This window comes from Vanellus vanellus (assembly GCF_965231255.1).
Source record: "Vanellus vanellus genome assembly, chromosome: 5".
NCBI classification, from domain to species: domain Eukaryota; kingdom Metazoa; phylum Chordata; class Aves; order Charadriiformes; family Charadriidae; genus Vanellus; species Vanellus vanellus.
Genome location: NC_138910.1, coordinates 58,489,444 through 58,517,223, shown reverse-complemented (window position 1 = coordinate 58,517,223; position 27,780 = coordinate 58,489,444). Strand labels below are relative to the sequence as shown.

General features: G+C 44.8%; 1 protein-coding gene across 2 annotated transcripts in view; it reads left to right on the top strand.

Annotated features, from left to right (window-relative positions):
• Positions 1-21,942: 21,942 nt before the first annotated feature.
• Positions 21,943-27,780, top strand: part of NTNG1 (netrin G1) — a gene marked incomplete at both ends in the record, with an annotated part of 150,943 nt that continues 145,105 nt past the window's right edge. For both annotated transcript variants that reach the window (XM_082483879.1, XM_082483878.1), the window contains one exon: positions 21,943-22,188. In XM_082483879.1, the coding sequence (XP_082340005.1) occupies positions 21,943-22,188 (246 nt within the window). The remainder of the gene's footprint in view (positions 22,189-27,780) is intronic.

Sequence of the window (27,780 nt, the reverse complement as noted above, 5' to 3'; positions counted from 1 at the left end):
TTACTTCACAATTTAATTTTGCCCAAACTTCAAAATTGCTCTGAGTCAAACGCAGTATAGCTAAAATCATCTGTCCCCTATGGCTTTATGTTCTGACAGCACAGGCGAGTGAAAATCTCTAATCTGATATAGGAGTGTCTCTGCAACTTATTACTCTTTCATTGGCATATAGTAAATTGAGCTCTGGCAATAGCAATACTACTGGGAAATAAAGATAATTAAGAAACATAAAGCATGTCACTCTTCTTGAACCCAGTTGGAATCTTGGTTTTGTGTGTCTCTCTTGTTGTAGGATTATGAGCCTAGTTTTAAGTCTGTATTCTCATAATTTTACATAATTGACCATTTGCAATCTTCTATAATCTAAAACGTCTAATAAGTATGCACAGAAAGTGAGCCCTTTCCATAATATTTATAAATATTTCATATGAACTGGAGTTAATACAATTTATTTATAATGCATGGGAGTCTACAGTGGGTTTATAAAAATAATGGGTGTTAACATGCAGTCATGATTTAATAATCAGATAATAATTTCTAAAATACATATGGAGAGTGGCTGGTTCCAGTAATTGGCAATAGGATTGAGAGGTGCAGATATAGACAGATGACTAAGGTATGGTTAATATACCATACAGGGTGGAGCAAAGATGACATTAACAAGGACTTCATCCTTCTGGTACCCTTATTCTTTTCAGTATCTGCCAGGACAAAAATAAAGTAGCTTTTCCAGAAATCCCCAGGCTGCTGGATTAATTCCACCCTCCTGCTGATAACCACTGTGGTAGAGGATGTCGTCATGTATATTATGTCACCGTGGTGCAATAACACTATCCAAGGATTCCCGTCTTCTCAGGAAGCTGCCAAGGAGCCATCAAGCCACAGGAACCACTAACCTTCTATTAACTAATTGATTCAAAACTGTTAAAAGGGAAGAAAAGTTCTTTATCTGTTCCACAGTAAATGCCTCTCTTATCTGATACACCAATGCTGCTTAAGCAATTCCCACAACACTTAGAGATCCACATGGCAGATGGGAGCAAAGAAACGGATCTGCAGAAGAAAACAGATGAAGTTATTGGATCCACTGGAGAACACGCATACAGCTAAAAAGGACCTTCTGATTTTCATTTGCTGTGAATAAAAGGATGCAGAAATAAGCAAGTGGATGTATCTGATGGTGATAATAAGACCACTGCTGCGGTGAGACAACCGTGCACAACTTAAGCGAGAGAGCACCACAGCAAAGGGAATAGACTTCCCAAGTTAATGGCATTTCTGACACACATCTCAATTCACTTCCCATACCCTTTTAGCAGCCCGTGTATGAAAGACAATGGAACAGCAATTGTCCTTGCTGCTAGATTATCATTTCTATATTTGGGGGAGGGGAGAGGACCTTAACATCCATAATTGGCCCACAAGACCGTTACTGCAGTCATGCACGTGCTTCCTCCCTACAGTTCCAGCCACACATTGTTTATTATTCATTATGAGACTAATCACACTTTCTATGATGGTCCAGTGACAAAATGACTCTAGATGCATTTCTCCACAATTTTTGCACTACTCAGCATCAATAAACTATGAAATGTATTAGAAAACAATGTTTCTAATGGCTTTATTTTAAAATACATTTCAGGTTATTCATGTTGAGAAATGCTTATCTTTTGAACTCTCATGTTGCTGGGCTGAGCAAAACAGAGCCTTTAAAAAAAAAAAAAAAACACAAACAGTTCAGATCCCAATTCTAATAGATTTTTTTATATATATAGATATAAGAATCTGAATGGAGTAAGCAGCTATTTCAGGACAGCTGGACCAAGTTTCTCAGAAGTAAATGGGTGTTCAGGCAACAACTTATAACGTGACATGACTCTAAATATTGCAATTTCCTATTGTAAAAGACTCTGTGTTTTCCGTTTGGTAAAATATCCTACATATTTATTTGCAAGAGAATGCAATTACAAAGACAGGAGAACCCTTAAGAACTAATATGATATCATTCCCCTAAGTAGAGTTACCTACAAGCTTCAGCATCTGCAGTTATAAGCTGTACTGCCTCGACTCTCATAGGAGCATTTAACATCTTCCTGCTGGCTTCCCTGCCCTCTTTTGCCTGCTGGCGGTGCCCATTATGGGTTGCTCCAGCAGGGTCACTTCAGATTCCAATCAGAGCAGCTTGTTTTTACTTCCTGTAAAAATATCATTTAGATTCATGCCACTAAATATCTACAAATGTAAAAGAATATATTTATAACTCTCTATAAATAATAGATTTTTTTAAAATGTTCCAATACATAGTAGTCAAGCACACAGTGTTTCTCATTCTGGATATAATCTGTGATTTCAGCCATCAGGTGAAGAATATGAAAAACGAGGACAAGTATTTTAGTTTATGTTCTTACATGTGTTGGCTATGCTCTTTGTGCTCTACTGCTTCAATGTCCAATTGTATGTTCCTCATGCAATTTTAATTACCTTTTTTCTGTTTTGGAAAATATATCGAGGGGCACTGCAAACTGGACACATGGCCACTACTTAAAGTTACAGCTTTAGCTGATGTCGATTCTGCTCTGCATGAAATGCTGGGCAGGACTGGGAAGCCAGTGGCCCGATTCTCCAGTGTGGCAGGTGCTAATGTCAAAACACACTCTCCCAGTTCTCAGTCCCTGTGAACCCAGCCCCAGATCTGCAAACAAAGCTGCTGAAATTAAGATCCAAAGAGGGTGGAAGGCCTGAAGCACGCTGTCACGGTTTCAGCTGGGATGGAGTTAACTTTTTTGCTAGCAGCTGGTGTACTGTTAGCTTTGGGATTTGAGATAAGAAATACTGCTGATAGCGCACCGGTGTCTTTAGTTTGTTGCTGAACAGTCAAGGCTTTTTCTGCTCCTCACGCTGCCCCACCAGTGAGCAGGCTGGGAGTGCACAAAATATTTGGGAGGGGATACAGCTGGGACAGCCGACCAAAGGGATATTCCATACCATATGATGTCATGCTCAGTATATAAAGCTGGGGAAAGAAGAAGGAAGGGGGGGAGAGAGGACATGTTCAGAGTTATGGCATTTGTCTTCCCAAGTGACCATTATGCGTGATGGAGCGCTGCTTTCTTGGAGACAGCTGAACACCTGCCTGCCCATGGGAAGCAGTGAATGAATTCCTTGTTTTGCTTTGCTTAAGTGTGCGGCTTTTGCTTTACTTATTAAACTGTCTTTATCTCAACCCACGTGTTTTCTCACTTCTACTTTTCCATCTCTCTCCCCAGTCCCAACCAGGGGGAGTGAGCAAGTGGCTGCACTGTCCTATCTGCCAACCGGGGTTAAACCACCACAGACACATTGCAGGAATCTTCAAAAGATCTAAATCTGAGCCCTGCACCTGTTGAAAGCAGTTGTAGCTCTCGCATCAACTACAGATGGATGCTAGATGCGTCCCCTTGGCATTTAACTTCTGATTTCAGAAACTTTTCTTCCTAATCTTTTTTCTGTGTTTGTGCATAATTCTGAAAAAAAAAAAAAAAAAAATCTCTTAAACTATTTGCCTTTGGAGATCCTTTGTACTTTCTCTTTTACCAGCAGTCCGTGTCCTTGCCTAGCTTTCCACTCTTAACAAACCTTGGGTTCAGCATGATCCAGTTTCGCTTTTCTGGAATTACTTATCTATTGTAAGCAGTCCCTTTCAAGCTCTATTTTATAAGAGAAACCTCCAGGTTTACATCTTTTGTTCTCTCTACATGCCTTTTGGGAGCATGGTACAGCGAGTACCCATCCTCTCAGGTCCTGAAACCAGTCCTTGGACCCCTCAAAAGGTCCAAACTCAGAGGAGGGGAGGGCACATATGCACCCTTCCCCAGTGACATCAAGGTCACAGCTGTGTATGATGTCCAACATAATGCCTTTTCAGATGATGTGTCAAGAAAAGGAGGAACAAGGGACTAGGAAAAGAAACACTTACCCACAGAAATGTTACTGTTAAAAGCCCTGGAGAAACACAGATCTCTGAAAACAAACAAAAGAAATATCCAGAGACTCACTGCCCTGCAGTTTGAGCTCACAAGCCTGACACGGGTCCGTGTTTTAGATGGGTCTGACCTCCTCCTGCCTTCCCTCTCCTCCAGCTCTTATTCATGCCAAGAGCCAAACTCATGCAGCCTTTGCTCCTTGGCCTTCTCCACTCCACTGCTCTGGCTCAGAAACACAACCCTGTCCCGAGGGAGGAGGCCCTGCGGATAGCCTCAGACCACTCTCACTCCCTCTCCATCCACAGCCATCTGGGATGTGGCAGCATCGTCCATAGCCAGGAACGGCCCCACCAGCTCTCCTCAGCCTGCCTTCAGGCACAACGCACACTGCCACTAGTGAATTGATGCACAGATACGGTATAATTTCCCCTGGGGGAAACATTTTGCTTCCTGCTCTTTTGGGTTTGGTTTGGGTTTTTTTTTTTTTTCAGATGGAAGCCCTACCAATGCATGGAAAGCAGAGCTCCTCAAGGTCTCCGTGCAACTGCAGCATCTCGGGTAAGCAATGTTCAGGTGGAAGTTGCCAGGGGCCTAGTCGGGTAACCTGCATACTTGTATTACAAGAGAATACAGTAATAATGATGTATATGAGAATAAATTTGTAAATATTACTGATCAAACTTCAGATCAATAGATATTTTACATATCAGAGTAAACATATAAACTTCAGTGCCAGCTTAAGCTTTTAATCATTTAATTCATTTGTTGATTCATTCGTCTTTTCTATAATTTGATCTATTGGTCTGGTTCTCCAACATAAAAACCATTATTGCAGCAAATGTCGCCATCTTAATTTGTAACCAGTGTGCCAGACACATCCCATAAAATATTATTTTAATCCCTTAAAAGGAGAAGAGGAATTTTTCATGAATTAATTGGACAGTCTTGTACATTAAATACAGTAATAAATGTCTTGCAATGCAGGTGAAATTTAAAATATAAATAAATGTTGTTGACTATAGGAATGTGAAAATCCTGATATTTATGTTTAGTTAGTACACAAGTCTGCTAGCGAAGGAAAACAACTAGAGTCATCTTGGCCCCGACAACCTCCCTGCACTACTGCAAGGCTGAAGGAATCGCACGTCTGTGTGGAGGAGAAGGCGAGGAAATAAAACCAGCCCCTCTCTCAAAAGCGGTTGAGCAGAGCCGCTCCTGGGCTGCAGAGATGATGGCCAGGGGATCACCTAGATCCCCTGGTGTCAGTAGGCTCACCTAGAGCCTACCCCTAAGCCTTAAGGCTCCCAGTTGGGTCCTCTCTGTAATTAATCTTCCCTAATTTAGATCTCTTACATGGCCTGAATCCTTGCCTATCTCATCCACTCGCACTACGGAGCCAAGGTAACTCACTTAGACCAAACATCTACTTTTCTGGGCCTGAAGTGCCACAGATGCCATTTCTACTCTGTTCTTCACCACTTAAACCTTTTTTTGGCAGGAAGGCCAGTTGTATGCCAGAAAGACTTCTGTAAAGACATCTCTAAAAAAAAAAAAACACAAAACAACCTAAAGCATTCACGTCATGCAAAACATTGCAAGGACAGAGTAAAAGGCACGATCTGAATTCACATTAGTACTTCAAATAATCAGAGAGGATAAAACAACAACAAAAATAATTCCACATAAAGCAGGAAGGTCCGTTAGCTCTAGCAACTGCTTAAAACTTTTCTCCCAAACTTGCTTTTTCTCACAGTGGAGGCAATACAATGATTACTTGTACATATATCACACCTCAAAACTTCTGAGGTTAAAGTAGACGCTTTTGGATTAATAAGCAAAGGCTTGCCTGACGGCTTGGCTTTACGCTAATCTTTATCATGTGTCTAAAAAAGCTAATCGGCAGCGTACTGCCCAAAGGGTCGGCGGGAGTCACTCTACTCAGAACTGCTCCTGAAGACCCCAGAGACGTTTCTCCATCCCTCTCCAGCCCTGGGGACTGCCCCGCGTCTGGGCAACCCCAGGGCAGGCTGGCTGGGCGGCCAGAGGCTCCGGCGGGCGGCGCGGATGTGAAGGAGACAGTAAGGCTGAATGCGCGCACGCTTGCATTTACCAGCTGAGTCAAGACATGTTCTCGTTAGCACTAAAATACTGCTAGTATTAGAATAATTATTTTCTCTATAAGAAGGACCAATGTCGCGAATTAATATTGTTGGTAGCTACTTGAATATACACGGAGAGACCTTTCTCTAGTATAAAATCACAGGGAAGATCTTTATTTACAGGGTATTCAGTTAATCATCTAAGAGGACTGATTCATCTGTTTTTTTAAGCCATGACAAATCCTTCAAATTCAGAATGATGCATAGCTTTGTTTTTACAAGTAAACAGACGAACTATTGTTTGCATTAACTTACAGTATAATATAGCTTCCTATGGAAAGTTTCAATGTTATTTTTTGGGGGGAAAAAAAAGATTGGTAAAGTAATTTTTAAATGTGCACATGGGCATAGGACATTTAAAACGAGACTAAATAGTAGAGCACCTATTAATTTATTCCCTCCCAAACACCATAGTAAATAAGATAGAGTGTTGAAAGAGTTTGTACAAGTTTACAGCTAAATTTTCTGAGACGAGGAAAAAAAATAAAATTGCCAATGCAAGTTCTTTCCAATATCCTTTTATATTGAGTATGAGTTTCTCAGATATACAAATCATTGTTTCCTATTAAAAAAGCTGAAGGAAACTTCAGAAATAAATGAACTAATCTCATCTACCAATATGTGTAGAAAAGCATACCTCCAGTGTTTTGAACTACAAAAATATCAATATTATTGTTTATGTATTTCTGATACGAATCATAATTCAATCTTCTAAAATCTGTTTTGATGTGTAGATCCTATGCTATAACCTAATAGAGTAAATTAACTGACCATACTCTTAGCAAGAGATTCAGCTTTTCAATAAATGAAATGCCCTTTCCTAAAATCTATTACAAGTAAGCTGTTAATTTGTAGCTGCAGAATTCTGCTGACAATTACAGAATGCTCTTGAAGTTACTGTTTCGCAGTAATACAGCAACACGACCAATTTCAGGGCAAATCCAGTCAAACAATTAACGTTTACATAAATTTAAACTTGAAAACATAATTAGTGATCTTTCTAGTTACCTAAAACAGTTGGTTAGTGCTGCCCTTCACTGGTTCGTAATGGTATACCACAAATCAAAACTAATGGTTACCTGACAAAGTGTGGTCCAGCCATATGAAAACTGACTGACTTCTCTCTCCAGGACTTCCACACTCCTATCAAACAAACACCCAAAAATGCCTCTTCATAATCCAGGTTTTCAAGTAGTAAATGCTCTTATATACTTATTTCTCTTTTTCATTGGGAGGGATAAGGTAATTTCAAATACTATCTTCTGCCCATTGTTCTTGTGTTTTTATCCCACGTCAGAGCGCTACTGTAATCCACTTCTGAATGTTAAATTATGCTTTTCCTCTATGAAAGAAATTCATCAACAATAGAACAATGAAAATCATCCCTGGAGTGTTTCTATTCAATATTAAAATATTGGGCTGATTAAAATTGGTACCAAGTAATGTCCATATTTGTGTAGGAACGCATGTGGGACTGGGTAAATAACTGGTAGTTCTCAACACATGCCTTTTGCCCTGCTGAGGGAACAGAATATAGCTGGCTCTTTAGCACAGCAAATGTAATCGTCATTGTACCCGAACATTAAGCTCCATTTAAGAACCGAATTTGGAGTGGCTGGTTGCTGCAGCTCGCTATCACATACATACTACGAGAGCTACACGTTTTTAAAGAGCTCTTTTTGACAAGGAAAGATGTTTATGATAGTATTAACAGTTAGAAGATATCTGACGACAGATAATGAATTACTGTTAATTACTGTATTATATGTAGCAAGTCCAACCTTAGATTCGTAACTCAGATGAGAGCAGTGTTATGTTCTGTACACAAATGTAAGAAGCAGTCCCTGACTCCATGACTTGACAAATCTGCTAAAAAAAAAAAAAAGCACATGAAATATTTTCAAAATATAGAATCAAAAGATGGAACCTCCATTTCAAAAATAGGTTCAATGTTTTTGGACAAATAATCTATTCCTGTTTATAATGTATTATGCTTACCGTTATGTTTGAAAAACGGCTGAAGCATGCATTGGTGCTGGCCATTTCTATAGAACATTTCATTCTTAAAAGCCATTTTGCAAATGAAAAAAAAAAAAAACAAAAAACTCTTTGCTGTGCACATTTTTGATCAATTGTATTGACAGCTGTACCCTATGGTTACCCATGTGGATGAGTAGGCTCCCCCAGGACTCGGCTCAGTTACAGTGATATGAGCCTCCATGAAGCTCTACGTGCCTGTGGGTTTCCAGTAGAAAGAGCACCCAAACAGAAGGTGAACTGAGCAGAGAGAAAGTCAGAAAATGGGGAATTTTGAAAATTTTCCTCCAAAACACCTTGGACAATACCATTCAGGGAGTCTGTCACTGTAAAAACGGCTGACTCAGCCCAGCCCAGTTACACTGGACCCATCCTTATTAGGGCACCCTATTTTTGTTTGATTAATAAGCGTTGACCCATGAATAGCAATTGGACTTTTATGATCTTTGTCTTCGACAGAATGCATAACGATAGCTTGAAAATGCTTCAGATAAATGTCTTTCATCTCTTATTTCGTGCTGGAATATTAAGGTTTACCTTTTCTGGAAGGTTTGACCAATTTCTGAGGACCCTCACATCATCCACACTGCTAAGCACAACCAACGAACTGAATAGTTAAACCATCAACAAAGATGAGAGTCATCTAAATTTTTCATCAGTTGGTTGGAAGAGTACATATAAAAGCAAAACAAATATAGAAACCACGAAGTCTTAACAAAACAGACTAATAAAACATCTCGCGTTTTGTTACTCCTCTGGTGTTAGCATATCGCTACCTTTCCCCAAAAGCTGGCGCAGCCTCCTCTGCAAAGACGGCTATTTCCAGTGCAGTTTAGCGAACCACAGCTACGCGTGGTTTCACTAAAGATGAGACAAACTGCATTCCATCTTGTACCAGAAATCCGTGCTAAAATATGATCCAATTTGTTACGCGGGGTTCGCGAGCACAGCCACAGCTTTCAGCCCAGTGGCTGCCACCGGCTGTGCTAAGGCAGTAAGGAAGAGCAGGCGCGCCGCGACCGAAAGCAGCCGCACTGCCGGCCACCAGGTGGGACAGCCATTAAGAGCAATACAACCCAAAGGCTTCGTCAGGAGGTTACTCAGCTACTGCCGGTTTCTAGGAAATGGCGAAACCTAAAAATAGTGGGCTCTGAAGGGAGGAATCATTAGGTGAGAGAAGGGTGTACCTAGATCTGCTACCCTGCACCACTCCGACGTCTTGTTCTGCACTGTGTAGAGTCATTCTCTGTCCAACTGGAGGGGCGACTTTGACCCCAAGGAGGTCATTTCCTTCTTTCCACTGCAGAGATGAGGACTGATGCTCTCATATCTCATGTTCCCTTCCCTCTGCTGCTGCTATTTTCCACATTCCTGTCTATCTTTTGCTTCGGATACAGCTGCAAAGATTTTGATATTAGCCACTTCCCCCTTTTTAATAATTACCAACTATTTTTCTTTTGAGAGAAAAAAAAAAGTGTGAAGTATTTGTTATTTTCAAAGGAAAAAGATTAGTTTAATGACATATCTGTTCACAAAACAAATCACCAGTGATTGAAAATAGACTGTATGCTACCACTTTGTGAAAGTCATTTACAGCACAGAAAGACCACTTTGGCAGACACATTTATGTCTATACAAGATTAGATTTTGCATTTATTATGGGCATGTGGCATATTATTAATTATTAACACCAAAAATAAATGTTTATGTTTGCAGAAAAACAAGCTGCTAAATTCTGAAAAAATATTGTCAAGGATTTACACATTGTGTCATGTGTGTTATGTAAATGGAAACAGCAGAGATTCAGTATTTATTATTAGAACAAAACATTTTTCATCCTGCGAGCAGAAATCCAGGCTGTGCATCTCTGAATCAACAAGTCCGATACTCAAGAATAACCCTTTGTACATCAAATAACTGACTTTGCCTTCTCACTGAGGGCACACCTCACAGCACTCCTTTGCCCACATTCCCTGGGGAACTGCATGGGAATTACAAAAATACTTCTCCCAGGAGACCTGAAATGATTTGTTTTCTATCCTAGACCTGAGGAATGAATAATGGGGTCCCACGCCCGGCCAGCGGGAAACAATCCCAGTCAAATGAAAAACCCGGCTGATGAGGGGCTTTTCTCTCCCAGATTTCACACATACCCAGTTTCAAGATTTCAGATCAAGATGTCCTGTTCAGAGAAGCTCTCAGCCCTGAAACATGATTGGGAAAGATCTCCTTATCCTCTGAGGAGAAAAAGTCATTATCAAGCTGTATGGAAACGGAGGCAGGAGTAGGATGTCAGACTCGTGTATCTCTTTATGTAGCGCGCATCAGTGCAACATCATACTCCCAGCTGGCCACCCAGATTACCTTACTCAGGGGCTTGGAGGGCTTTTGAGAGTACTGCGTGCCTCCACTAGCCTTTTCCATTAAAACTTCCCTGCACTGCTAGCCGGGTCGGCTCTGGGCAGAGCGCTATGATGGAAGCCCTGGTCTAGACAAGGCACTTGTAGCTGCCAGCATTTTTCTGTTCTGCCATCCATCCCGCTCGGAGAAAACCTCTTGCAAACTGTACAGTGATGGAGGGGTGACATTTTTTTCAGTAGCCTCCCTGTTCCCTGCCCTTGAGCTGCGCTGAAGCTCAAGCAGCGGGAGAACGCTGCTTGGGGATGTCTGCGGTTTTGCTGCTTCGCTAAACAAAGTCAGGCTTTGCCCCCCTGCCTGCACAAATGCAGAAGCCTTTTGATTTTGTCATTTAACTCAATACAGTTTTCCAATCATTCTGCTGGAAATGATGCTGTTGGAGGCACTAAAGGTGCAAGCCCGGACCAACATTCAAAACCTCGCCAACCAATTGACTTTACAGGAGGTTAAACTACCGCAGGCAAAGCGGCAATAAAGTGGAGTTTGCCGTTTCTTGGCTATTTCTACCCCTGTCTCAGCTCAGCAGAGGGAGGCAGGGGCAAATCAGCACTCCTCCTGCTCTTGCCTCCTGCACCTTTTGCCTGCTGCTTTGCGAAACCTCCTTCAGCTGGTGGCAAAAGAGGTCAGAAACGCGTACGCAGCGCGCCGGAGGAGCAGAGCAGCACGTGGAGCAGGCGGCGGCTCCGCGGAGCAGAGATGCACAGCGGCACCGAGCCGCTCTCGGCACAGCGGGACCTTCCCTGCCGCCGCTCAGCCCCGAAGGCGGGCTGCACCGGCCGCCTGCTCCCCGCTACCCTGCCAGGGCACCCGCCCCACCGCCATCAGCCTCTTTGTTTTGAGGTCAGGCCTCAGCCGCTGCCTCGCGGCACATCTGCGTATGTCGCTTCAGGCCTCAGACACCGACAGGCGGAAGCGCTGGGTTTCAAGCAGGGAAGGTCCCCGTGCCTCTGGATGCATTTCCAGGGCCAACCTGCTACTTCAGGCAAAGGCAGGGGCTCCGCGGCTGCCCCCGGCGCAGCCGTCCTCCGCTGCGGGGAGCGCATTAATAAAATAATTCTGCTGTATCATTAGAGGTCAACTCGGACCAGAGTAGGTAATAAAAGATTCATAATGGCACATGAGGGGATGCACTAAATATCCAAACCGCAGCTTGAAATCATGCAAAGCTTGATTAGGTTTAGGACTTGGTTAAAAACTCGCAGTTTCAGCTGGTGTTTCACAGAAAAGTTTGCAATCAGCGATACCACTTCTGCGCCAGCAATTTATGCTGCTTCCAGTAGAAATTATGCCTTGTAGCAAGGAGTAACCTAACAGGCATAGGTGCTCCCATGCTCAGGCCAGTAATCAAAAATTAATCCCTTTCCCTGACTCCATTAGAGGCCGATACCAGCTATTACCGAGAAGACATAAGAAGTACTGCTGGAAGCACTTTCAAGATAACACATTCCCAGTGTTGTGACTTTCCATCCTTTGGTATTTAATGACTGGCTAAATCTTCATTTCTGCCAATTTCCAACACAGTAAGGCAGGCAGTGGGACCTGCAGTAGTCCGTACATTTTTAAATATTCCGTTCAAACTTTGGTTATTCTTATTTTCTGTCTAAATATCAAATCTGCTTTAGTAATCTTGCTGAAGTCCAGTCTCAAGGTGCTGTGGCAGCGAGTTCCCCTGTCCATGTACATGTGAACAATCATTTCTCACTACTAACGGGGCTGTTAGAAATTCAATACAGGCATTCACGCAATATTTTCTGTTTGATTATAAAAGCATTGTCCCTTCCGCATTTTACTCCAGCTTATGACTCTAACAAGAACAGAAACAACACAGGCAAGTCTCCTCTAGCTGCCGAATTCCATCTGCTTTTTCATCCTTGCAACAGCCTTTGACAAAGAATTTAAATCAGATCTCTTTTTTCTGATAAGCTTAAAATTTGGCTGTGAAGTTTGGCCACATTCTCAGACTGGATTTTATTTTTGGCCATCATTTTTACCAGTACGGCACATCTAATCTCAGACTTGGTGACACTGCACTGAAAGCAGCCGCTCCAGCTTTGATACAGAGGAGGCTAATAACATTAGTGGAAGAACTTAATGATGTTTGACATATCAGATTACTTGGTCCTGCCTTTAATCTTTGTGGCCAGCCAGTCCCACCAGCCAAGGGATGGTCTCAACAGACAGGCCAAAGACTGCGCAGAGGACGGAAAACTTCCCACACAGACCCGTAGGTGAGGTTTAGGGCACATTACCTGAGCAGCAGAAGGTGCAGAGCAGGCGAGTATGGCAACGCTCAGCTCTGCTCTCCACCAAGAACACCACTGCCGCTGGCATTATCGTAACGCCAAGAGCTGTGCTCTCTGCACACAGAAAGGAGACTCCCTCTCCCAATTCCAGCCGAAAACAAGAGCCCTCCACGAGCCTTCCCAAACTGTCCACCTTGCAGCATCTGCAAACAGCCAACCCAGACCAGCCCACAGCCAGCCAAAGCCACCACGCCTGGGGTACCTCCAAGGTGGAGGTCCCCGATAGCTGTCGGGGGCAGCAGGGCTGGTCCATCCGCACGTGCCGCTGCAGGGACTCGGCTCAGTGTGTACAGGGTCTCGCACTTTGCTGTACACGTCTGCCTTGTAATTAGAGAAACGACCCACTTCTTCCAGCTGCAGTGAAACTCTGCCCCTCTCCTTTACAAAAGGCCCTATGGAGCCTCGAAGCCTGACACACTTCCAGTTCAAGCAGAAAGAGAAAATTACTCATTTTCATCTTCTATCCTTTTGTACCAGCTCAGGGACAATTTCCCTGCACCAGCAGGCTGCAAACAGAGCAAGAACTGCTTTGGGGGCTGAAAACCCCCGAAGCTGAATTTCCCCACCCCTTTGATCATTCCTGGCTTTCCCACACAAATGGCTTTTCCGTGTATGTGGTACCTGCACTAACACAGCCACAGAGACACCAGAGAAGGACTGGAAAGAGCGAAGCAACACCACTGCCCACACAGGGAAACAAAAACTGGGAGGAACTAGAAGGCATCCTTTTTACTTTGCTGGTTTAGCTGTGATAAGGGAAAGAAGCAAGATGTCCTCAACGGCTCGTGCTGCTTATTTACACAACCTAACAAATTCCATAGCCCAAATGGAGAACGAGTCTCTTGCTCTACCAGAAATCCATCTCCTCATTTCATCTGGTTACATCCTGGCATTGCAAAATGCCAAATCTTGTCAACCGATACAATGGCACAGTTGCCTACATAAACACATTTAACACCTCTTAACATGCAAAACACACAAACAAACCATAAACACAGCTCCTGAGCGTTAACAATACAGGCAGTGTCTGAGTGCCCAGAGCTGGCGCCCGGAGTCAGTCAAATTCAGTAATCAGGTAGTCGCCAGGAGTAAGCCCAATCCCTACATCGGACTCACTAATCATTACTAGTTTTATATACTGCTTTATAGGCTGCAGAATTCTGAAGGGGAGAACTGTGTATGTCTCTCATTTAAACAACAGAAGCGGTGCGGGTGCGGGAGGGGACCGGGCAGGCAGAGCAGGATGCGGGGCCAGAGTTTTCGCATCTTTCTGGAGCCCAGAAGGACTGGTACGAGGAAGGCGGTCACAGCAGCACCACAGCAGCACAAATAGCGCTTTCTCTCTGTTTCGGTGCCACTTTGGTGCTGTGGGCAGAGGAAGGACCGGCCCTTTCCAGGCACGTCCAGCCCTGCGGAGGGACCCTGTCCCCGCGCCCGACCGCCGCTGCGAAGGGGCGCTCGGCTCAGCCCGCCCGGGCCCGGGGCTCCGGGCTCGGACAGCAGCAGCACTTACGGTGATCTCCGCGTGTGCGCCTTACCGGCCTGAAGCCGAAATATATTTAAAAACAAAAAAAAAAAATGGAAAAATAAGGCTGCTCCAGCGGGAAGGGAGCAGCCGCAGCCCCGCTGGACCCGGCGCTGCCGGGCTGGGCGGCTCCCGCCCCCGCCGGGGCTGCGGGTCCCCCTCCGCGGGGCACAGCGGTGCCCCTCACCACCAGCCCCCTACCGCGACGGTCCGCTCGGCGGAGGCGGCGGGGCGGGGAGCGCGGCGGCAGGGAGGGGGGGGGGGGGGTTGGGGGGGGCGGGCGCGGCGGCGGCGCTAGGGCCGCGCGTCGCGCGGGCCCCGGAGGTGGGGTAGCTGCCGCCGCCCCGCTCGCCGGCAGTCGCGGGGAGGTCGCTCCGAAGTGAGGAGGCGCCGCTGCCGCTACCGCCACCGCCGCCCGAAGTTTGGCCGCGCCGCCGGAGACCTCCGCGCCGCAGCTCCGGCCGCGCTCCGCCCGCCCCACGCCTCGTGCCGGCGCCGGTGCCCCGCGCGGGGACGCCCCCGCCCCGAGCGCCGCTAACGGGCGGGGGAGCCCCGGCGGGCAGCACCCGCCTCCGCGGCGATGATCTGCGCGCCCGCGCACCGCCCGCCGCCCCGCCGAGCGCCGCAGAAGAGCGGCAGCCCGCCCGCCCAGCCGCTCGCCCGCCCCGCCGCCGCCGCGCACCGCCCGCCGCCCGCGCACCGCCAAACTTCGACGCCGACAAGTGCCTAAGGCCGCCGGCGGCCCCCGCCCGCCGCCCCGCCGAGCCCCCCGCGCCCCGCCGGCAACTTTCCCGGGGGGGGGGGGGGGAAGCAACCCCCCCCCGCCCGCCCCGCGGCCCCCTCATGCCGCCGCCGAGGGAGCCCCAGCGCGTCCCGGCACCGCGGCGGCTCCGCGCCGCCCCGCGGTGAGGCGAGGGCGAGCCCGAGCGGTGAGTACCGCCCGCCCGCAACACCGCGCACCCCGCGGCGGGACGGGGAGAGGGACGGGGGGCTGCGGGGCGCGGAGGGGGATGTGTCTGTGCTGTGCCGGTGTGTGTGTGCGGTGTCCCCCCTGCTTTCCCCCCGCGCCGGGGATGTTGGGGCCGCGGACCGAGGGCGGATCGGCGCGGGCCGCGCGCCCCCTGCCGCCCGCGCGGAGCGGGGCCGGGGCCGGGGCGGGGCGGTACCTGCGCGGCGCTGCCTCCTCCGCGGAGCTCGGGCCGGGCCCGCCGGGCGCCGCGCCGGGCTTTGAAGGGGCGCGTCCGCGGCGCGCAGGCGGAGGGAGAGCCCCGAGGGGGAGCCCCGAGGGGAGGGGCCGGCGGCCCACCCTCCCGCCCCTCGGCGCGGATTTTCCCGCGTGGGCGTGAGGGGTTGGGGGGGAGGGGGGGTAAGGGAGGCGAGGAGCATCAAAAGTTCCGTTTGGCAGAGGGCGGTGGCGGAGGGAACAGCCCCGCTGGCCGAGGAGCGGCGGACAGGTCACTGGTACTCAACCTGGAAACAGTTCCCTCCCTTGCATCGGAAATTGCGGGCGGCTTTTCTAAGCCTTCACACACACACACTCACACACAGAGAGAGAGAAAACCCCTAAAGAAACCCCACGCGGCGGTGGGCAGCGCAGAGCGGCTGAGCCCGATAAAACAGATGCTTTCGTACTCGCAAAGTTGGTGCATGTGCATTTTTGGCCTCTGCTGAATGTACTTTTATTGTTCTGCAATCAACTTTTCGATATTCCGGATCTGGTGTGCCAGGAGTCAGCCGTGCTTTCCGCGGGGATGTTGGCAGAGACAGTGAGTGAAACAAACGGTGGAGATGCTTTTAAAGAGGGAATAAATCACTGTCTTGCCTAAGGACAATGCGGTTGAGGATGAGAAGCTCTGGCCTGGGCAGCCAGTCGAAGGGAAGAAAAAACACGTAGAACTTTCCCCGGCTTGTTTTTTGGTGTGTGTGTGGGGGTTGTTTTGGTTTGGTTTTTTATTTGGAAAAAAAAAAATAAAGGCTGCTTTCTGGCATATTTTTGGAGTTTTAAAGGATGTTTACCAGAGAGTTTCCAGCAGCTAGCGGCAATATTCTCATGGAGTCCTGGACTTTGCCATCAACCCTCAACCCTCTGACACTGATAAGAAGTGGCACCAACTTTCTAGCTACGTATGTAAAATCTGGCAATAGCACAGAACAAATCCAGGATTCAATTAAGCTTTCATTTTCATTCAGTTTTGAGGCTAAGAACTTACAGTTAGGAAGTCATAAGCTCGCACCACAACTTGAAAGCTTGGTAGCCCCGTACCCCGGAGACACTGCCTGAGGAGCATGCTGTATTGAGGCAGAATCACCTTATTGACGGTAAAAAATAACAATCAAAAAAACCCCTGCAACCGCCCCAAATGCTGACTTAAATTGTGAGAGGAAAAACTTGCAGAACAGATTGATGCTAGGTACAGAGATATTTAAGGCAATAAGCCACAATTATAAAGATTCTAGAGGAAAAACTTAAAGCAGCTATGTACGAAGCCTCTAAAATTTAAATAGCTGAAGTGCTTTTACTCCATATGCTGACAGCTGATGATACCCGGCAAGTAATGGCAGTGGTAGTGCGAAGTGTCACTTAGCAAAGAATGATGTGGGAAAACCAGATATATTTTAAGTATAGTGCCAAATCTCAGGTTTTCGGTAGCAGAACGCTGTATTTTATTTTCTTCAGCCAATAGGTATTGACATTTTTAATTCCTCCTGAGGCAAAGAAATCTTTTTCTGCCAAATAGTTAAATAAGCTGGGTAAAAATAGAACCTAAACTTTGTTTGGAGCAGCATTTGAGTCCAAAGGCACCCCAGCAATTGTTTGAAATATACTGTATTTCATGCAAGCGTGGTGGAAGGTGTGTATTAAATTGTTAAATACAGGGTCCCTTCTTGTTTGCATAGATGAATAATTTTGCATTTATAAAAGAGGTTGGGCTGGGATTTTTTTTATAGATATCGGGGCTTTGTATGTACCAGGTTCTCAAGTTGTCTAGGTATAGCAAGGTATAAAACACTTCGGTTTTATTAAATGTAAGTTGCAGTTATAAGTCGAGGATTAGTTCCGTTTTGTAATACACATTATTTCACATGCTCTAAACTATCTTTAAATAATTAATAACTGGAGTGGACACAAAGGATCTCTTTACCTGGGCTTGATTAGATACATTAATCTGCTGAAGCCGTTAGGGTTACAGACTTCACTGTTCTGCCGTGTTGGGAGGTGACAGCCTGCACTCCCTGCCTTGCTTAATGATTTTTAGCCAGTTCTCTTCAGGCTGCCGAGCGTTACAATAACCGGGTTTGGCTCTCGTTCTCACTCGTGCGCGGTGGCAGTGCACGCTTTATCAAATGCACGGTCTGCATGAGAGGCGATCGCTCGTTATTTTATTACCTCCTTCGCGGACCTGCTGTTTGCCAAAGAGGGAGGCCAGGAGCCCACCCGTGCGGTTTGCACAGCGACCTCCCGGCAGGGAGCTCGTGCAGGGCATCCAGCCGACGCGGTTTGTGCGGAGGGAGTTATTTGGGGAAGGGGGTGGATTTTCACGGGGGTGGAAGGAGGCGGCGGAGGAGGAGTGTTTGCTAACAACCCCTGACGAGATCTGAAGTTCTTTACCGGCACCAAGTCTGCCGAGATGCATTTTAGCTGGTTTATGAGGGGGGGGTGGGTATCTGCTCAGGCTGCAGAATTAAAATGCTGCGTGAGGTGTGAGTTACCCACCTGGAAAGGGATGTGTGTGCTCGGAGCCGCCTTTGCAGCCTGTTTGAGTCTGGGGGGTCAGCTGCGTGCCGTTCTTCTCAAACGGCCATAACATGCTCACTGTGGCCTGAATGTCCAGCATTTTTGCAGACGGAGCGGTGCTCTGGGGAAAGGCAGAGACAGGAGAAGTGCCCTTCAGCACCACTGCCTCTCGGGTGCCTCCCGGTGTTTTCCATATTGCAGAGGCTACGGCACATGGGAACGTTCAAGGCCCGAAACGTCCCGCAGTTCATACCGCCGTTGCCCCATAAAGGAGATCTCCGGGAGCGTCGTGCTCCGGAGGCTTTTGCATACATTAGCTGATGTCCTTCCAGCAGATCGCTGTTCCCTCGTCCTCAGTCGGGAGAGGTGTCGCTCCCTCGTTGTCACCCCCGTGGGCCCCCAACACCCAGGGTGGGCGACTAGCAGAGCACTGCGGGGTGCAGGGCACCGGGGCACCAGGCATTCGTTACTCCTGATTTGTTTGATTGCTTTCCTGTAAGGTCAAATGCACAGGCATTACTGGAGACAAAAACCCCATCGCTTTGTGTTGCCCACAGGTAGAGGCTTAGCGCTACACAACCGGTACAGCTGTAAACTTCAGAAATGTTATTTTAAACGGTTTGTTTTTTTTTTTTTACAGAATAATTCAAATAGGTATGTCCTTTAGCAATAGAGCGCTGAAATGTAGAATGCATATCATGAGTGACTCTGCAGGAATAAATATAAGCAAGACAAATCGTATAAGCTCCATCAGAAAAACCCCAGCAGTGCTCAGCACATGATCCTTAATGTGCTTTGGTCAATATCTTTCTCTGTATCAATGGAAGCTCATTAAAAGAAGATATGGCAGACTAACTGAGCCATGCCGTATTAGTTCTTGCCAAAGCTTGACATTTTTAATACATTAATAATATGTCTGTAATGTAATGGAAAACTATTAATCAGAACTGGTTGCGTGCCAGAAATTTAAGCTATAATTGGCTGCTTCTTGTCAGGAATGTCTGTCGTACACTGCTACAGCTGCCTAATGCTCAGATGTCTTGCACTCCTCTGCACTTTTTCCTTGTCAGTGCACTAAATTCGATCGATGTTATAGTCTATAATTCTGTGTAACGACCATCATTATGACTCTGGCTTGCTTTAATGAGAATTCGTTATATGGGAAGTATTTTAGCACAGTGTGTTAAGGTAGTGGCTTTCTTCACATTATTTGAGACCTATCCAGTCCTGTTTATTAGTTGATCTGAGTCTCAGCAGTTATAAAAGGTTATGGGTAACTGAAGAGCTAGCAAGGAAAATATTAAACAAACCTATTTTTGCCTGAATAGACAAGCTTGTTGTCTAAGGATAATTAAACTCAGTAACTTCTCATTTCTACACAAGAACACGATATTAATCTACGGTTTATTCCAGCTATGACCAAGCCTTCTCCAATACAGTATGTTTTGATTTGTCACAAATTTAAAATAATTTGGCTCCTTTGGTAGCAGAGTGGTTGTTTCCCTTTTGTATAATGACTGTTCTAAGCTGTGGGATTTGGGGAGTGGTTTTTTTTCCCCTGCAAAATAGTGAAATACATTGGAAAGGACTAGAGGGAATGAGTGTGAGATGTCTCTAGAGTGACATGGAAAGTGTTCTCTGAATTACTGAATTCCAAGATAATAAGTAAACATTCCCACTGAAAACAAAAAACAATGTAAGGTTACTACAAAAACAGTGGTACTACACAGTGTGCTTCTTAAAAAACTTTAATTTTAATTTGGTCTTAGATATTTCTGCTTTTGTGTCAAATTCAGATTTGAAGCTTAAATATATTTGAACTGATTGGGAATTGTTATTGCATGAAAATTCAGATATTCTCTGCATATTCTGATAAAATATACAAGAGTTGTATGGTAACACTTGATAAAATGAATATAATGGAAAATTGCATTTACGTCCATACGGCAATTATTGTAAATTACTTTGCTATGGAAACACAATTCAACCATCTGTTGGCATTTCATAGTGTCTGTAGTTTAGCTCAGTTTAAGATGAAGCATTATTTAAATATAGGGAGGCCATTTGCGAATAGCTTTGAAGATAAGTTTTGAAAAATGCGTATTAGCAAAGTGACACGCTGAGGAGCTCACCAGGTCACTTACCACTTCCCGGGGTTTTCGGGCATAGGAGGGTTCGTGACACTGGGCATAATTTAAAACTGGGAACAAGCAAAGCGGGCTGCAGAAAACAGTTGTTTCTTAATATCTGTCTGGTGGGTTTTGCTTAAATTTTAGCATCCAGACAAAAAGAGTGCAGAGGTGCTGCGGCAGCTGGCTGAAATCCTTCTGCTGCGGAGAGCCCAGTGCCCAGTCTCCCTGTCCTCGGCTGGCATGGGCTGACACCAGGCACAGCCTGAGAGAAATGCACTGGAGTTCCTAGCCCCGGTTTTCCTTGTCTGTGTTTAGGGTACTTGCTCTGTCTTTGTAGTTTCCCTTGTACATAATTTGTATTTTTACCTGTGCTTTTTTTAGCAAATGTGTATTTTAAGTCATTGTAATAATATCCTAGGATTTTATACATGTAATAATATGATTGAGGTGATAAAAAGAGAGGGAATTCCTAGTTGCTTTCTGAAGAGAGGAAAGGGGATACAGGGATATAACTGCTATGAAATAAACACTGAGTACACAGGTACCCCCACACCCAAACCTCGGAAAATAAGACTGCCATAACAGAGGGGGAAGGCATCCTCATAGTAAGCTACAAATGAACCATTATCTTTGTCAGTAGTTTATCAGTGTGATCGGTAAATCACAGTTCAAAGAGGGAAAAAAAAAAGGAGAAAAGCTCTTCCAAAAAAAAAAAAATAAATCTAAGAAATGCGTAAGGCTTTTGGAGCTCACTGAGGTCCTGGCAAGGCCAAGAGACTATCAGTACCTGGTAGCCCTGATACCCATCTCTGTGTCACTTATATAAAAGAGCCTTCCTGCTGCTGCCCCAAGGCACTGGGCTGCCTGCTTCCCTGCCCTCATGATTTGGGCAATGGTTGATTTCAGTAGTTTGCTCTCCGCTTTTTCTAGGGTAAAAATACAGTTTTGGAAGCAGAAACATGTAACTCACCTGGAATGTTATAAATCTGTCTCTGTTAGAGAAGAGTTAAATCCTTCATGTCAAAATACTTTTCACTGTGAATGATTTCAGTAGTTTGTTCATTCTAGCACAGCACCCACGGTAAAGGTTATCCATATTATACCAATTTGCTTTATATTGCATCAAACCTCCAAAATGTCAACATATCATATATTTTGTAATGCATTGATTCTTGGACAATAACTCTAACTCTTATTGTTTCTAAAAGGGTGCTGGTGCCAGAAGAAAAGAGTGATTGATGGGAAACAGACACCAGGCTGTAGACACTCATCCTTTTGCTTCGGATACTGATTTATCAGTGCGTCTGGGCATCCTCTGCAAGCCCTGAAGACGGAGGATCACTCAGGGTTATCGACAGTGTAGCTGAAGACCTGCAACTTCACAAATTATTATCTGCTATTGGACATCTTTTACAAGAAGCCCTGACAGATAAGTTGTAAGACAGAGGACGAGCACTGTGTTGCTGTGAAAGGCTGTCATTGGGGTCTGGGTGGCTTCTACCAAAGTCTTCAACTTAGTGAAACAAAAACGCTATCCTAATGCTTCACGTTTGAGTTGGAACCTATTTTTTAAAATATATACATGTATATGTATGTATGTGTATAATCTATAGACTGCACGCGCGCCAGTACTGAGCATCCATACAAAGGTGACATAAAAGGATTTAGAAATGTATTTGTCAAGATTCCTGTCACTTCACGCCCTCTGGGTTACCGTGTCCTCCGTGATGCAGCACTACCCTTCCGTGTGGGGACACTATGACGTGTGTAAGACTCAGATTTACACAGAAGAAGGAAAAGTATGGGATTACATGGCCTGCCAGCCGGAAGCCAGAGACATGATCAAATATGTAAAAGTGACTCTGGATCCCCCAGACATAACATGTGGAGATCCTCCTGAGACTTTCTGTGCAATGGTAAGGCAAGCTTTTAATTTTGCATAATTAGTGGGTATGTATTTGTGATAGATGGCTTCAAAATGGAAGCCCTAGAGCGCACATGTAATTATCCAAGAAAACCTGCATCATATTCCAAATGTGAAAGGTTCTGCTGAACAAAACGCTGAGCGGTACATTAAGCTGAGCAAGGAGATGTTCTGCTTATGGGGTCCTAACTTGACTTTGTCTCAATTCGGTGTCTCTCTAGGTCAGCACTTAATGACTTAAAAGAAAGCAGTGTGAAACTCCTAGTGCACTAACCTGTAACTGGGGTGCATTTGCCTGAATCACGAAAGACACGAGTTGGTTCCAATACAATCGCCTGACAGCATCATAGCGTGGTGTAATTGAGCGTCATTTCCAAACACGAGACCATTGTTAGAAACTGAAACTGCAGAAGCTTAGAAAGTGGTGGTGGGAGCTGGGCTGGTGGAGTTTTTCCAAAAAGCCCACGCAGCCGCAGGGAGCATTGCTGGAGCCCTACTACCACGCGCAGCAGGCGCGTACCGGCAGGTCCGTTCCTGCCTGTATGGTCAGCGCAGCGAGAAACAACTTCAGGTGGGGGCCAGCTCTGCCAACTACTGACAGCTTTCTTCTTTAACTGAAGCTGTAGGCATTCAAGCCAACGAAAAAAGACGAAAGTCAACCTCCTTAATTTAGATGCTCCTAAAATTAGCGACTAGTTTTGGAAATGTTGGGCTTGGTAAATAATTGTCCAGGTATGAGAAACCGGGCAGAGATGATGTATATCAACCATATATCAACAGCTGTGCTGTTCCCAAGTGTTTGGTAGATCGTGCTGTAACACGTCATTTGAGTTAAAGGAAATCTTCAACTTGTAGGTAACTTGTGTCTCCTCACAAACATGGAGAATTCATTTTTTTGCCACTGACTATTTCTGTTAAATATTGAGTGGAAAATACAGTATTCCTTGACAAGAAAATGTGAGTTTGACATGCAAAACATATGTACTTACATCTATTAATAAAGCACTGGAAGTGTACGTCACATTACCTACATAATTTAGGTTTGAAAAACCAATGAGAGAGGTTATCATAACTGAGAAAAGTCTAAAAGATATTTATTTCCCTGTGTACGAATCATCACTGCTGTGTGACAGCATCCCCACAGGAAGGAAATTTGCTTTCAAATGCCTTATGGTATCATTTTCAACCACTACTGTTCTGTAAGGAGTTCAGATCCAACCACACATACATTTAGGGCATTATGTGCACGCATGCAGCTGCTTCCCACGTACATTATGGTAATAGCCACGTGATAAATTGCGGAGCTACGTGAATAAATTACATTCACTGTAAACCTTTGACTGCACCACTTGCACCCTGCCCACTAATCCATCTCTGCTGACATGGCTTTGACACTCTAAACCTCCGAACAGCTTCAAGCAGCCACTGTTTAAAAAGAAATAAAAGCAACGTGCCCCATGTAATATGGTCTTTATCTTGAAGTGTATTTTCTCTCTCAGAATAGCAATAGCTGTGATTTAGCCCTCAATCAGTGACCTTTAGTAACTCATCATGTAGTGAATAAGAAAAGTTGTTCTTTTAACGCAAAAGAAACTGCCTAGCACAACTTGTTTCTTCCTTTTAGTGCAGATAAACCTTGTAGCAGTTCCTGTCTTAAGTAGCTTTTTAAGTTTCTGAATGTCTTGGGTGTCGGTCTACTCTCTAGTTAGAATACTGATTTTAAACAAAAACCAAATAAACAGAATAAAATGCATTTTGATTAAATCAAAGTATTAAAAATGGTGCCAGAACTCCCCCTGAAAACATTTGACCTAGCAAGGTCTTTGATGCTGTGATTGGGGATGAAAGTTTGCTTGGGAACGACCTGAGGTTACAGTGGTCACTCACTTGCTGCTTAAGCCCTTGAGATGCAGAAGGCCACCAGAATCCTGACACGAGAAGCAGAGAAAGAGGAAGAACTGGAGAGAGAAAGAGAGAGCACGCACAATGAGGAGAGTGCATATTGAGTGATGTGAGTGTAGGCTGACTGACTCCTACATCATAAACTGCTGTATTTGCTTTCAGTATAGCTGTATATTGTATATATACACACGATACTCAGATATGCAGTGGTAACGGCTTGACTTACTTGAAACATTAGGAAAATGACAGAAATATTTGACATTCCTGAAGTACTGCACAGCAGCAGAGCATTCTCATCCCTAAAAGTGCTTCATGTCTATCTGTACTATATCTACATGTAAAAATTACATATTTCCTTCAAAATGAGGTTTTACATACTTGTAGGGCCAAGCCTTTGGCATTTCCCAATGAGCAGATTGTTTATTTTTGTGTTCATTTTTAGTTTTAGAAAATGAGCTAAGAAGCTAGCATTGGCATACTTAGAGAAGGTGGGCAGTGGAAAAGAGTGCATTCCCGTTAGGGATGTTCTTGTGCTAAAAAGTCATGAATTTGAAATGACACCGATCCAAAGGTTTCTTTTCAGCATGGTGAAGTGCTGAACTGACTTACACAAATGCTTGGGTTTACTGTTGTGAGCATTGGATATTTGCGTGCTAAACCTACATACCAGTGTTTTGTTATTAAAATCAGGTTAACACTGCCTTGGAGGAGATGAGAGTCCTTTCAGATATTCTAACAATAAGCAAGGGTACCAAATGGCCGAGCCTGCTTCTGCAGGATGAGGAGGAAGTTGAAGCAGCCTCCTGTTTTGTTTCTATATCCGTGCTCCAATCCGGCTCTAGTAATTTTTTGTTCGCCTCTAAGGTACTAGCTGTTGAGTCTGTGTCAGCTGTCAGTGTAGTATAGAGTATATCCCTGAAACGACCAGGCTGAGAAGTTCACCCAAGTCCCTGCTGGGAGATTACGGTAAAATCTAAGGCAGTCTGCAATAACACGCAATGCAATCGCGCACTGCAATGCATGCGAGCATATGGAGATGGGCAGTTAATGGTAAAATTTGCCTCCTACTTACTTCTGCATATTCCCCATGGAGGTAAGCGTTTTACGAGTCCATTATTAATTTTTACTCGGTGAGCTTGTTTAGTTGACAGACCGAATAACGAGATTTTGCACACGCAGATTTGTTGCAAAATGCAGCACTCCTCTAGTTGGTAGGTAAACCCAGCACATGGCAGCTCACCACTTGTAAGTACCTTTGGGTCGCTCCTCCGGGACAGCGTCCGTAGGTATTACGGGGAACATGCAGCAGGAAAACTATCCCACAATTGCTTTTATGCAATCTATTCTGAGAATAACATTATAGTTTCTGGTGACATTCAGTATTGACAACTCATGAGATTATTCTGAAACCTCAAACCCCTGGAGTCCTATGATTATGTGAGATTCTCAGCTTTCATTTAAAACATCATCTTTATTTTCTTAGTCCTTCTGGTTGCAGAGAAAAGTCTGAAAATGAAACTGAGAAGCTCAAAAAGCAGAAGCCAAATAAATAGCCCTCCAAATTATTATGCGTTTAAAATCTCATCATTTTTAGAGTCGCTCGGGGTTTTTAGGGCTTGGGAAAGGATTGTGCTATAAACAAATGAATGGCTCAGAGCAGTGAAAGCTCAGTTTCTGGCCGTGGAATTGCTTATGTCTGTAAGGAGGACGTGACAGCGCCTTTCCCCAACAAGTAGTACTCCTCCTGCCTGGGGGATAACCAGCCCCCTGCGGAGGGGGCTGACTGGTCACCTCTGGCTTCCCTGTATGTTTTAAAGCAAATCTCTTGCTGCTTAGAGTGAGGCACGGATGCTGGCAGATGATGCACGTCTGCTTTCTGTGTCATTCCTTCGAGGAAATTTGGCCGTCACAGAGTCGGTCACAGCATTCAAACCAGTGTGACCATTCCTATGGGTCTCTAATTCATGAACTTTGAGCATTTGGCATTGGTAAGAGTGTGTCTGGCACCATACGCTTACGTTTAGTTGGCCTGGGAGGAAAGGGACGGGGAAGGAGACGAGAAAGAAGCTACTTCACATTTTCAGAACTGCAGGATTCACTTTGCTGAGATACTGTAAGCAAATTTTTAAGTAACTGGGGATGCTAGTTCTTGTGGCCTGCAGCATTCCAGTTTACAAAACAAATCTGCTTTAAATCCCCAGGAGTAACTAACAGTGACATCTTCTGCTTCCCTCTTTTTAAGCGCTTGTTACAATTTCACAAAACGCTATCCAAATCTGACTTTTCATGACCATCTTTACTCCTACAAAAACAATGCATAGGTGGCTTCTGACTTCTTGATTTCTAAAACGTTTACCAGCTGTGTCCGCAGTACAAGCATTGGGAGCCCCTGTGGTGCCGCTCAGGGGTCCCTTCACCCCAAAATTGCACCTGCCCCTCACACGGGCCGGCCCCTGTGCTGAAATCCAGCCTTTAGCATGGGGTTTGCATTCAAACCTTAGCCAGGGTTAGTATGTAAATTCATCACGAACTTAACCAGGAGACTCCTAGTGGCTATTGCTGTAATTTGCAAACTGGAGATGAATTTGCGTTACCAACCTGTGTTAGCGGCTGAAATGGCAACATAAAAACACAATTTTCTGTTTATGTTTAGACCTAGCTATCGTAACACCATCCCACATCCCAGTGGTTAAAAAATTATGAAATTATCAATCAGCAATTATCATTGCCTGCAGCTATTTTTCTTCATAGGTTAAACAGAAGCTTGAAAAGAAGCCTGCAGATGGGAATCCTGTGCGTTTGTACAATTTATAGAGCAGAAATGCTGATGACAGTAGAAATTTGAGCCCTTGAGTGCTACTCAGTATTTCATAGCCAATCAAAACTAAATTAAGAAACAAAGATTATTAAAAAGTCTTCTATGCATGTAATTTTGCCATAATATTATGAGGTGGACGTTAAATTTTTCCCTCTGAGACTTTCAGCATCATTAATATAGCATTCCTTTAATTACAAGTAGGCTCATGTTCCTTAAAAAAGGGAAAATACACCGTACTGTAGTTAGTGATACCATTATTATGTTTACTGAAATAATTAAATGAACAGATATTCTTCTGAGTAACATATAAATCAAAATGTGAAATAAGAATGTATTTTTGGAAGCATTTTGGCACGCGTACATGCATTCTTGGGTAAGATATTTTAAACCAGTGTTGAGCAATTCTGTTAAGAGATACTGATAAGAAAAAAGCTCTTTTATGGGCAGAATAAGGACATGCAATCCTTCATTTTAGTTCCATCTGTGCAATTTTATTAGGTAGCATGGAGTAGAATGGGAACAGGGAGTTAAAGATGAGGCTATTCTTACTGTCTTGTTTAATGTAGATTTTCGTAGGTGTATACTTTAAAAGTGCGTACAGCTCAAAGCTATTGCAGACTTTATTTACAATACCTGCATTCATCTATTTTGAACTCTTTTGAGCCCCTTTAATTAATACAAGTGTTGCTTTGTCATTGTTGGAAATAACCTTATCCTTCAGGGAGCAGAGTTTTTATTTCGGTGTTTGCTCTTAAGTTGTTGGTTATTTCATTTCATTTCTAATACCACGAGACCCATATGGTGAGCTACAGCACCCCTCGCCCCTTATCCTCTCCCCTGCATAGGGCAGGACACCTCCACCAC